This window comes from Eurypyga helias, unplaced genomic scaffold (assembly GCF_000690775.1).
Source record: "Eurypyga helias isolate BGI_N326 unplaced genomic scaffold, ASM69077v1 scaffold24255, whole genome shotgun sequence".
NCBI lineage: Eukaryota > Metazoa > Chordata > Aves > Eurypygiformes > Eurypygidae > Eurypyga > Eurypyga helias.
Window position 1 is genome coordinate 3,941 of NW_010251121.1, and position 12,786 is coordinate 16,726.

At 38.8% G+C, this 12,786-nt stretch overlaps 1 protein-coding gene across 1 annotated transcript in view; it reads left to right on the forward strand.

Moving 5' to 3' along the window:
• Positions 1 to 1,598: 1,598 nt before the first annotated feature.
• The window catches only part of LOC104509847 (nuclear factor 1 B-type-like), a gene marked incomplete at its 3' end in the record, with an annotated part of 20,193 nt that continues 9,005 nt past the window's right edge, over positions 1,599 to 12,786 (forward strand). Inside the window, exons 1-2 of the mRNA XM_010151918.1 lie at positions 1,599 to 1,674; positions 6,436 to 6,489. Of these exons, the coding sequence (XP_010150220.1) occupies positions 1,599 to 1,674; positions 6,436 to 6,489 (130 nt within the window). The remainder of the gene's footprint in view (positions 1,675 to 6,435; positions 6,490 to 12,786) is intronic.

Below are 12,786 nucleotides of genomic sequence, written 5' to 3' on the forward strand. Positions count from 1 at the left end.
GCAGCTGTATGAATACCAAGCACAGTAAAAACTTGGAGGGCTAGCACCTCATATACTCGTGCAGTGCAGTATCATTGTACTAGAATTCAGTGTTTGTGAACTCAGAGGAAGTCCTTGCAAAAAAAAAAAATGTTAGCAGAATGACATTTAAAAAACAAGTCTCTGTTTCTGTGTTATGGTGGGTTTCAGTCTGGGTGTGATAAGCACATACTGCTAACAGAGTTGGGAAAAGATGTGAGGCTTCGTCCTGCAAACCTGTCTTTCTCCTGGTGAAGCCCTACTTGTTTTTTGTGGTGCTGCTTCCTTCTTGTGTGAACTGTTGTTCTATATCTTCAGGGATATAGAGTCATTCAGATTGGAAAAAACCCTTAATATCAAGTCCAGCTGTAAATCTAATACTGCCAACTCTACCACTAAACCATGTCCCAAAGCACTGCATCTGCATGTCTTCCAAATACCTCCAGGGATGGTCACTCAAATGTTTCCCTGGGCAGCACGTTCCAATGCTTGACAGCCCTGCCAGTGAAGAAATTTTTCCTAATATCCAACTTGAGGCTGTTTCCTCTTGTCCTATCACTTGCTATCTGGGAGAAGAGACAGACACCCACTTCGCTACACCCTCCTTTCTGGTAGTTGTAGAGAGCGATAAGATCTCACCTGAGCCTCATTTCCTCCAGGCTAAACAACCCCAGTTCCTTCAGCCACTCCTCACAGGACTTATTCTCTAGCGAAGAAAGTGGTGTGGGGGTGAGCATTTTGTCATACAAAATCAGTTAGCCAAAATTTTCAGGGGAAGTATTTCGATTAAATGTAGTTGCCTATGAAAATGTGAATAATAAGGTCTACCTCAAGTTAACACAGTTAAGAAAACAAGTGTGACACATCAATTCTATTTCCATGTTTATAACATCATTTCAGCAGATACGTAGTACAATGAAACACTTGCAACTCGTTTATATCATAATGGTTGTATCACTAGAGTTGGTGTGAATGATGCTTATAAAACTGTACAATCATCCAGGATCATCAGATATAGAAATGGCATACAACGCCATTGCTTTTGAAAATTGAAATTGGTAAAAATATTTGGGAAGTTTGTCAATCCAATCTGTTGCTGTGTCAAATTAAAATAATGTAAGTAGGTATTAAACTTAGGGAATTAATAATTAATGGTAATGATTTACCAGATTAAATTATTTATTTATTTGCATAATGGATTTTTGCTTATCACATTATTTGCTTTGGAGGAGAGGGAGATTTCTTGCCTTTTTTGTTGCCATGAATGCTTTCCTACCATGACGATGTTCTGAAAGTCTTTGAAAGGTGAAGAGTTGATTTGGTATGTCTTTTCCCCATGAGGGAATGCAGGGGAGCAGGGGAGCAGGGGAGGAGGAGGTCAGGGAGGCTGGGCCATCTCCATCCTTGAGGGGTTTCATGCCCTGGCTTTGTGAGGCCCTCAGCAGCTGAGTCTGCCCTGGGTAGGGACTTGAACTGGAGAACTCCCTGGATTCCCACCAGACTGGGATTTCTTGTGATTTTCAGGGGTACAAACATTTGGCTCAAGTCTGTGATGTCAGGTAGCAATGTCGTCCTGAAGGATGGCAGTGTGGGAGGTGGCTGTGATTCTTGTTCATGGTAGTGGCTCTGCCGGTTGTCAAGTCAGATGCTGTATAGGTATGTGGAGGCTTGAACAGCATCAAACTGATACTTACACCATGCCACATCCCTCTGGCCCTTTTTCCTACCCTGTACCCAAATCATGGGCTATCAAAGAACAAGGGTGTATTTACATAGTGGTGAATGATTAAATTAGTGTCTGTCAGCTGAGATTAGCTGAGTGCAAAGGCTGTCTCCTAGCCTGTGGCAAATGAAAAGTGATATGTATTCACTGAAACCACTGAGGAAGTTTATTTGATTAGTATGACACCTGTGGAGAATCTGCTTATTTTGGAGACATGGCTGGGGAAAGGATTTTTTCTTTTTACAGATTCTGCCTCTATTTGTTTTCAAGGCCTTATGTGTAATACTTATGCAGAGAACCTTAAAAGGAAAATTTCTTCCAGAATATGGAGCATAAGTATAGTGTAGGATAACTTAAAGGCAGTGTCCTCTCTGAAACAGCTGAAAAATGAAAGATTAGACTACTGAGGTGAGCAGTACTAACAATCCCACAGGAAGATGGTGAATAGCAGTGTGACTTTTTTTTGGTTTTGCTGGGCTGTGTGTCCTTCCTTCTGCTGCTTGTCAGAGACAAGGTGGTGGAAAAGGAGGGAGTATCTTGTTCCTCACTGGATGGCAAGCTACCAGCTTTTTTTTTCCCCTCTGCCTTATGAAGCCAAGAGGGATGTATCATGGCAGCACCATTCTCCTAGTTTACGGCAGGGAAATGGAAATTTTTTTTCTCACAAGCAGGCCCCAACAGTCAGTTTTACTTAACCCTGGCTCTATGAGAGCTGCCTGCACTCACAGATACTCATTGGGATTGACCCCTAGAAATGAAAACATGAGAAACAATTCAGTATAAAACATACCAGGTCCTTGACTCATCCTTCATACCCTCTTCTAAAGAAAGAGTAATTTGAGATACAGTTTGAATATCCTAGTGGTAGCCAAATGAATCATGATTAATTATACATAAAGTGCATTAGGGCTACCTGATTGTCTACTAGATGAGTAAAGGCTTACTTGAACCATTCTCATATAAACTCTTCATCCATGGGGCAACAGCTTAGCAAGACATCAGCTGCTGACTGTTGGAGGAGTCAGCAAAAAGACAACCAGAGCAGAAGATACTCTCACCATAGCTGTGAGGTTAATATGAAAGCCATTCTGTGGAATTGGTATGGGTAGGTGACCTTTTGCTCTGTAGCAAGGATAAGGATAAGATCTGCGTGGAAAAATTTTTTCAAGAAAAGTACATTGGTGGTAAAGTTTGTGAAGGAAGTTTTTTAAACAGACAAATAACAACCAACGCCACCCCCATCCAGAAAAAAAACCCCAAACAAACAACCCAACAAACCCTGCAAACCTCCCAAAAAACCTAAAAAAACCGAAAACCCCAACAAATGAACAAAAGAAAAAGAATAAACTAAGGAAACTTACGGTTGGGAATTACTTAAATGACAATGTTGAAAATTTCAGTTTCATCACATTTACATAATAGGTTTTTTATTTGCTACTAGTTGTATAGCTTTGCTTTAACTTCTAGCTTAGGATTTTTTTTTTTTCTAATGTAGAATTATTTTTTTTTTAAATGTGTAGGGTATTATTTGGTGGGAAAATCGAATACAAAGACAGCTAGCCAGACAATGAGTCTGGTTTATGTCTTTCTCCATCACACTGGAAGAAAAGCCTGCAATTTTTAAACCCAGGGCTCATGTTGTTAATTAATGATCTTGTGCAAATGAGGACAAAGAAAGATTTAAAGTGTCTTAATGCATCATTTGCTTCCTTAGTTTCTGTGGCTTTCCAAAAATGCCTCTTAGTCCCTCTTTTAGAAAAGCATTGCTTCAATGTCTCTTTTCATTCAATGTTCTGTTTGTAAATTAAGTTATTCATATAATTTATTCCTATGATGATCATGGTTCTCTTGTACTTCGCAAGGCTATTTGCATCCAATCAAATCAGGAGAGTGTTTTATAATTACTGACACTGGTAAGAGACTTGGATTGTCACAGGCCATCTCAGGTCTGTCTTTCATCCTGAGAATGAGATGCTTCTGTGTGCTTTAAGTGTCAAGTTACATATGTTGATAGGCTCATACTGAATATAATTCTTTGCTTTCTCAACTGCTTTAAGTGAGGGCTTAGGTAAGTTGCTTCTCATTTTCAGCTTACAATAATTCTTTGCTCTTTCAAGATCATTGAGACCCTGTAGGTGAATATGTTATTAGGATCTACTTCTCAAAACACTGAGAATCAATCTGTAAAGATCATGATTGATAAGTAGTTAACATAAAAGAAAGCTAAGTCTGACTGGCAAATTATAATAACTATACTCACCTGCTTATCCCTATAACTGGAAAATTCTTTGCTATGTTTCTCTTACTATAATATGAGAGTTGTTTAAACAACCATCAGTCTTTAAACCCTGGATTCAGAAAGTGGCTACATTCACTAAGTAGGAGTAAAAGCAAATTGCTGTGCAAGAACTAAAAAATGTTCTTTACTTTGTGCATCTTTTTAGTGAATTTTAGCAGCAGAAAACTTCAAAGGCTTAATCCAGTTTCAGATCTCTGTGTTCCTCAAGGTGTGACACCTAAGCTTTATTGGGTGCATCTGCTGTCAAGCTGACACTTCACTTAGTGTGCTGATTTTAGTTGGGACAGAGTTAATTTTTATCACAGTAGCTAGTATGGGGTTATTTTTCTGATTAGTGCAAGGCTGTGTTTGGGATTTGCCCAGAGAAGAGTATTGATAACACTGGTGATTTTTATGTTTGCTAAGTAGTGTTTATACCAAGTCAAGGTTTCTGGTCCTGTACTTGTGTTCCCAGCTTCTTCGCTACACACATCTGCAGTATTTTTACACTCAGACCATATCTGTTTAAAATCAATCCTCTCTGATAATCTTAAATAATAGTATGTATGGTTTGTAGGAGCAGAGAATGCCTATTAGAAGAATATTGAAGTTCACCCCTTGCAGGGTGAACCTTCCCATTGCAGCATAGATACAAGGACTTCCGTCCACATAAAGGTCCATATGCAGAGAAGAATCATATTTCTTGTAGCTGATTGAGTTTTCAAATTAACTTGATGTGATTTTTTAAAGGGCTGTGTTATATCTTACAATGTAAAGAGACAGACATACTGAATGGCTACATATTGAGCTGTAGAGTGGGACTTCCAAGAGTAACCCAAGTGCCCAAACCATGGGTTGTGCAGCATCTGACCTAGAGGTTTGCCCTTCATTATTCCTTCCCAGGTAGAGGAAAATTCATGTGACATTTGCTATCCAATGTGTATCTTATCATATGCAAGAGTGATTCATTCAGTATTGAAAAATTTAGTAGAGTTTCTAATACCATCAAAATTGGGTTTCACATATGCCTTGGTGTTCCAGTATTCTGATAGATCCCCAGATGCTCGTCCTCTGTGACAACTGTCGTTCAGATGAATTCAATAGAACTTGAACTGTGAAATGGATTTCCACCTCAGATAATACCTTCTGTAGAATCGAGCCTGTGTTAACTTAAACTGCATGTTTGCTATGCTACATGACAGATGGTAACAGACTTCAATGAACTTCTTGTAGCAGGTGGAGGGAATCTTTCATTCTAGGTTGAGGGCTACATTGGCTTTAAGAAGGGATGGGATTGAAGGACAGGTATTTGTCGATAAATACTTTACTTTTTCTTTTTTAATAATTTTTTTTTTCTTTAATTTTGACACTGTCAACAGCAATTCATTCAAGAACACTGACTTTCCTCTGGGGTCCATTTGGCAGTAGCAATTTCTGCAGTGGTGTGATGCAATCTGATCGTGGTCCTACGCTGCTAACAATCGCTGCTGCATTTAAAAACTGGATATGTTTTAGACTGTAAAACTCTATTTTAGATAGCTATATACCGAACAAATGGTTGCGCTTCATTTAATTTCTTATTCTCTTTGTATACATGACTTACTTTGTTAATTACAATTTCTTGCAGTGGAACAGGGTTCAGTTAGATTATTGCTGTGGTAATACAGCAAAAAGTAGATAATTTTAAAAGCAACTGCTTTTTATGAATAAGGATATTATTATTCAGCGTGTTAACATCAAACTGCATTCTCCTTTTGATTCATTAGGTGCATGTATCATGAAAAAAACCCCACTCTTTGAAGTCTAAAGGGTTTGGGTTTTGTTGGTTTTTATATTACATAACCGTCATTGCACAACAGCAATTCTCAGAGATCAGGAACACAAAGCCTATATTGTATTAAAATGGACAGTCATATCTTCAGTACAGTCCCGAGTCTGTGGAAAAAGCGTAGGCCTTTGTGCTTTAAGGAAAGGGTAAAGAAACAGGACTCATCACTGCAAATGCCATTAGTTGCCTGATCCAGCACATCTTTCTGGTCATTGCATGAGAAGAAACTACCTCTCCTTTGCTGATTACGCAATATTATATTTGGGTGATGGAGGGAAAGGGAATGAAAAGGTAACCTTGTAGGTATGTTTACAGCTTGAGTATATACCTGAATGACTCTCTTGTCCCTATTCAGTGATCTATGAGTTCCTCTTACTAGGATCATTGCATCTTTCACAATGTTTCTACTTCTGTATAAAATGTGTTACATATAGTGTGTTTGCTCAACAATGCCTTCATGTAGAAAGTCAGGGAAATGACCTTTAAAGAACAAAGTTAAGTATTAGTTTAATACTGAAAGAGGGTATGAAAAGATTGTGAGATACTTTCAAAACAAATTAGTAAAACATTTCTTTCATTTCTTTATAGATTCTGGACAATCAGGAAGTCCAAGCCACAATGATCCTGCCAAGAATCCACCAGGTAAATATAAGTTCCAGAACACGTGTATCTAACATTGTTTGAGAACAATGATATTACTGTTAATACTTAAAGAGATCATAATTGGTCAGCAATCTATTTTGCACTGCTAAGTATATATGATCAGGCCAAGCTGTGATTATTTTAGTTCTTTTAAACTGTCAATGTCTCAATTGTATTTTCATCAACATTAATTGAACCTAAGGAGTTTTTCTTTCATTTCATGATTTTTAGGATTTTGTAAGTGGGGATGGGCAGAGGAGTAAGGAGACAAAATCCTAAATAACTTTGCTTTTATAAATACCTTCAAATGTTACAATGATTATTCTATTTCAGACAAAACAAAATCGACCTACCCCTAAAGTATGTGATGTGAGCTAACAGCTTCTTTACTTTTATTTTATACACGCATTATAAAATAAAAATATGTTAATTTTTTATATTTTTCATATCAGCTCAGAGCAGTTTTTGAACACGTTAATTGGTCATGCCAATGACATTTTTAATATTTTTGAGACATGTCAGTGAGAACAGTCCTCAAGGATTCTCTAAAAATAAAAATTCAAGGGAAAATCAAACCCAGACTTTTACATTCCACACTGTTTAGACCAAAGGTTCTTTTTATTTTCATGAGGTTATCCTTTTAATCAATTGAGCTGTGCTAGTAAATATTGTAAATCTCTGTTGTTTAATGAATTCTATTGGAGCAAGACAAACCAGTGTGGCAGACATTCTATCATGTCTTCATGAGCAAGGAGTGACTTCTGCCACCACCATCAAGACGTATCTTCTCCTTTCATCTCTCAGAATAACTCCCTATCAGAAATATGCTGCAACTAACTCAGTTTGCTCTTTTTCTAAACACAAAATTAGCCACACTTAAACCAAGAAATAATTGTGTAATTCTGGGCTGTTAGGTATACTTGAGTATTTTCTGGATCTGTCCAAACATTAGGGAAAACAGCCTGGTTGTGATTGTAGAGTTTTATGGTCAAACTATTCTCTACATGTTGTTGAATATGTCACGTGAGTTGCATGTGAATACTGAAAAATGGGAGAACCATCATATATCAGTATGCAAAAAGGCATGTTCCTGTAATATAAAAATAAGGAACATTCACTAGAAGATTGTAGGTATGTATTGGAGATATGAGGGCAAACCAAGTCAAATAACATGGTAAATTCTATTTAAAGTGATTTTTTTAATGTGATTTTTTTTTTAAGGGATGATGTAGACTGAAAAACACTTTTGGCTGCAGACTTTGATGCTTTTTCTCTCTAAAATGTGTGGGATGTTATGAGTAGGCTTTTATTTATCTGTTAAAGACGTGACAAATTATGTAGTATAGTGGTTTAAAACCCCAACTAGCTAATTTACTACAAAAAACTTCCTCCTAGATGATCAGAGTTTTTTAAAACTTGGAGGATTTAGCTGTAGAGCATTTATTTTTGTTTTAGAATATCTGTGTTTGTAAGTGCAAGAACAGCCAGATGCCTTACCTCTCATCCTTTATAACCTCCAGTCCCACCAACCCTCAGTCTCAACCCCAGGCTGTTCCAGCAAGGAGTGACCTTGCTGCTCACACAAGGCTCTGGGAAGGGCACCAAATGAGCTATATAAGCTTTCTTTTGTCAGCTTTGTGGGGTGAGACCAGATGCCCCACAGTCTGGCAATTTCCAGTGTCCCAGAAGGTAGAATGAGATAAAGGGCAGAGAAATCTTGCCTGTTTCATCATCGAAATTTCTGCTTGAAATTTGAGCATAACACTTTCTCATGCTCTGAAGCCACTGCTGTCAGTGTTATTCCTTCATCTGCTGCCAAGTGGGGACAGAAAATGGAAGCCTTGCTTCCCTTGAAACCTTTCATTTAAGCAGAGACAGAAGCATAATTGAATGTCATCTGTCTACTTGAGGATACAGGAACTTCTAGCATCGTTCAGCTTCCCTGTGTAATACTGTCTAGGGTTAAAGTGGCAGGGAGCAGACGTTGAGGTTTGTGGGGCTGCAGAATCCTGGACTCCTGGGGCGGAGCAGGAGAATGAGAGAGAGTTGTATTCTGTTCAGCTTGTCTGGGAAAAGGACTGCTGTCCTGTTCTTTCTTATTAAACTTCACATGAGTTATTATTAGAACCAGGCAGTCACTTCTGTCAGAGCTCCAGAGGATATCCACTCTGAGGTTTGTTTTCGGTCCCAGGCCAGGAGCGTGCGGACTGGCAGTGCCAGGAGGGTTTGTTCTTCTATCACATTTTGGTCTGATGCCTGTATGTCAAGGAGCCAGGGCTTTGGCAAGGAATAGGTGCTGTTAGCTTTTGGATGCCACTACCTTCACAAAGATATTGCCAAAGAAGAGGAGGTTGGAAACTGAGTGGTAGTTGGCGAGGTTGCTGGTGTTAAAAGTGGGTTTTTTCTAGGTTTGGCTAGACTGTTGCATTCTTTAGGGTGTCTGGTAATTTGCTGTCTTAACCATAGAGGGAGGGTAATGTCACTTGCCAAACAAAAGAACATTAACAGCATTTGCTGGAATTCTTTACAATACGTTCCTAAAAATACACCGAATACTTTGATAGCATAATACAGTACTAAGATGGTGTAGCTCGTGGTGAAAGTGGTATGCAGCTTTTGTAGCAAGTTCCAGGGTTATTCTCCTCTAAGTTTTATTTTTCAGAAACTTTCATCTGGTATATTTCTGAAGAATGAAACTTGCTTTTCTGAGAGATGGGTTGCAAAGGCCACTTCTCTGCAGGGATTGTTGAGTAGGTTCCAGACAGATAGATGAGCTGAAGTCAACTGAACTGAACAGAAAGAGAAGGGTTTGAACACTGCTGTTGTCAGCATCACCCATTAAGTTCCTGGTATCTGAGAGTAAATTACTAAAAGTTTATATGGTTTCAACGAGAGCATGGACATATGCATGGCTCCATTGAGGATGACAAAACAGCAGCGCACTTGAGTTAGTGAGTTTTAAACTGGAGATACTTGGAGCCTTGGACACTGTCAGTCAAAAAAACCCCAACCCCAAATATTTTAGGCCTGCTCTGTTTCTTACTACTTTGCTGGGCATCTGGTCAGGTCTACGGCTGAAGGCAGGCTGTTGAAGGAAAGCTAGTGTGGCAGTTTCAGTATAATGCTGTATTATTTGCTCCCTGCAAGTCCCATAGGTCTTGTATAGAGCTTAAGACCTTTCTCAGCATGTGTGTCTCAGAATATCTGCAAAGGTGTGGGACAGTACGTACAAAAGTCAGAGGCAGTGATAAGTTCATCTGTTAGGCATAAGAAAACTAAGAGGGTGAACAAAAAGAGAAAAACATGTAGACGACTAGTAAAATATTGATATTGAAACCAGCCATAACAATTTGGTCTCCAGTGATACAATCCTTAGTAGCCAGTTGTTCTAGTACAGGATTTTTTGGGTTTTGTTCTGTTTTTATTTTCCTCTCCCTTACTTATTGCCTGCAACTGTTTGAGATTAATAAGGTGACTTGCTACCTGCCATTGGTGTGAGTTTGCTGCTATACGGGCATAGACATTGCTGTGGCCAGTTGTTGCCAATCATCTTTGATCACAGCCTTTTTAAGCTGCTAAAACAAAGAGTAAGAAATTGCTGCATTGCTGATAGAGTACAATGTTATCTTGAGATGACAATAAGACAGGACAGACAGTTGGATACAATTTGAGGAGCAAAGAGAACTGGAAACCTGAGACTGCTTCATGTCCTTCATCTTTTGTCTTCTGGGTGGAGCTGGGAGTAGAATATTCTCCTTACACAAGCCCCTTCAAGATTTCAGAGCTGTTCTTGTCCAGCACTGGGGAATACAAAAGATAACTTTTCAGAAGTTGCCAAAAAAAAAAAAAGAAAGAAAGAAGACTTTTGCTTTTATCCAAGCAGCTTAGTTCAGAGGTCACTAGAGCTATGTTTCCTACAGGTGGGGCCTACTATTTTTTTGTTGCTTTTTTTTTTTCTTTTTTTCCCCCCTAATAGAATTTACTCCACTTTAGGTGGTTGAAGGAATATATTCATATAAATCTTGTAGACCCTATAATGTCAATCAGGGCTGAATGACGGATGCAGATGACTCAGGTTTGAGCCTGTGTGCTCATGAATATTACATTATTTGTATGGGGTGACACGGTTTTAGACAGAGAGATTGAGAAACTGTCTGCTTTTCATTCCTCCCCACTGTTTCGCTTCTTCCTTCCACAGTAACCCATGATATGTTGTCAGGGAATTCATCTAGTGATAAGATCCTTGATCTGAATGAGGCATAGATAATGTGAATCCCAAAAAAACACGCCCCCCTGCTCTGGAATTGGTTTTCCCCTTCTAGTTTTACCAGAAATTTTGTTTTGGGAACCAATTCCAAATAAGACATCAGTGAAATCACTATGTATTAATTTTTTTTTTTTCCTAATTAAAGAAGGTGTTGCCAAAAATCTTGCAACCAGCCTCACCTATCTCTCAGTATGCAAATCTCCCTTGCAGCTGTAGAGCCCCAAAGGCTTTTTTTGCTCTTTCATATGGGCTAGCAGCCATAGGGAGAACATTCTTTTTTGATCAAGCCCTAAGAAATGTGTAATAAATTTGACTATATGTGACTGGCTTAGAGAGAAGTATTTCAGTTTTAAGTTTTAGAATGTATAGTTTCAGAAATAACCTCTGAAGAGTAACAAGGTATCAACCTTTGCTGTCTTTTAGAAATGAAGTAAGCAAATGTATTTGAGTTTTGAATGACTCAGAACACAGACAGTTTCATTATTTTACTGTATTGCAAGTTACCCTCTTGTGGATGGGGAATTAGCTCCCTAATTAATAGGAATTAATAGGAGATATTCCCTGGCCTCGTAAGTAGCTTTTCTTGTGGAATCAGTGATGCCTTAGTAGCAGTTTGGGGATTCAGACAGAACTTCATTTAAACCGACACATATCCACCTTGCTTTTTCAGCATGGGAGTGGATATTCTGAAGTGCTTGCTGTTTCCCATATGCCTGCAGCCGTGCCATGTCAGATAGTGATCTTCAAATAAAACAGGGTTGGGTTTGGTCAGGGCTTGATTTTCTGTGGAGTTCTCCCTTTCCTAAATGCACTATGAATTAGTAATGCCAGTGATTGAGAAGAGATACTCTTCCTCGTCAGCCTCTCAGCTCAGAGCCAGGTGGGGCATTCTGCAGTGGGGCAGTACGCAGCTGTGCTATCTCAACAATCAGAAACCTGCACAGATTGCACAGCCTCTTTTTCCAAGAGGAAAAGTTTTTGGCCTTGCATGCTGGTTTGAAAATTGGCGTGGGTAATTACTACTGTCTGCTGGATTAGGATTACTTCTGAATTTTTGTTTGCATCGTCTGTCCTTCTTTATGAACCTACTGTGTAAAAAAATGATGCCGTGCTCACTTCTGATGCCATTGTGTTCAGTGGTGAGCGCAATGTTTTTTACTTCAAAGCATGAACAGGACAAGAATTTACTAGAAGTTCATGCTAGGAGTTAGAATTTCAAGAAACCAGCTTTGGCACCAGAAAATTCCTTTCTAGGTACCTGGTAGTCCTATAGCTGTTAAAAAGCAGCTCCCAACCTCCTGTTAAAGCGGGGCTGTAGTTTGTGATCTTGAGACCCCCCATGGAGTGGAGAGCTGTATGCATGTGTGTCAGTTACCCAGTCCGTTTCTTGCTTGGTTTCGAGACAACTCACTTACTGGATTCCAGTACATGGATTCCAGAGTCCATTAAATCAGGTGTTTATGTCTTCCAATTACATCAGCATTGAAAGATATTATAGTTTTAGTTATTAACTTGAGAGTATTGAAAATCTCATTTGTTTTTGAAAACAGCACAGGCAGCTTCTTAGTTTCGTATTGTGCCAAAATTTCAGTGGAGTCAGGGGATCTTTTTGCAACATGTTTGTTTCCTGTCCCAGTTACAATATCATTGCAACTTTCAGTAAAAAACAAACAAACAAACAAACACCCAACAAAAACCCAAACAAACAGAAACAAACAAAACCAAACTGTGAGTATGCAACAAGGCCAGAGACAATTGTGCAGTAAGCAAAACAGACTCATTCTCTGGACAGACCTTAGTTCAACAGTTTCAAATGACATCACTGAAATCTGTGTCACTCCCTGGCTTATGTTATCCACCCTTAACTGCTTTTAAGAAATTCTGTTTCAGTGGGAACCTGTTCCTGGTACTAGCTTCAAAATGCATGCAGTAAGGAAACCAACTGCACTGTATGTTAACTTACTATGGACAGTGTGAGACAAATTTTTCAGTATGATTTCTGACTGTGAATAGTAGCTGTATGTCACTAG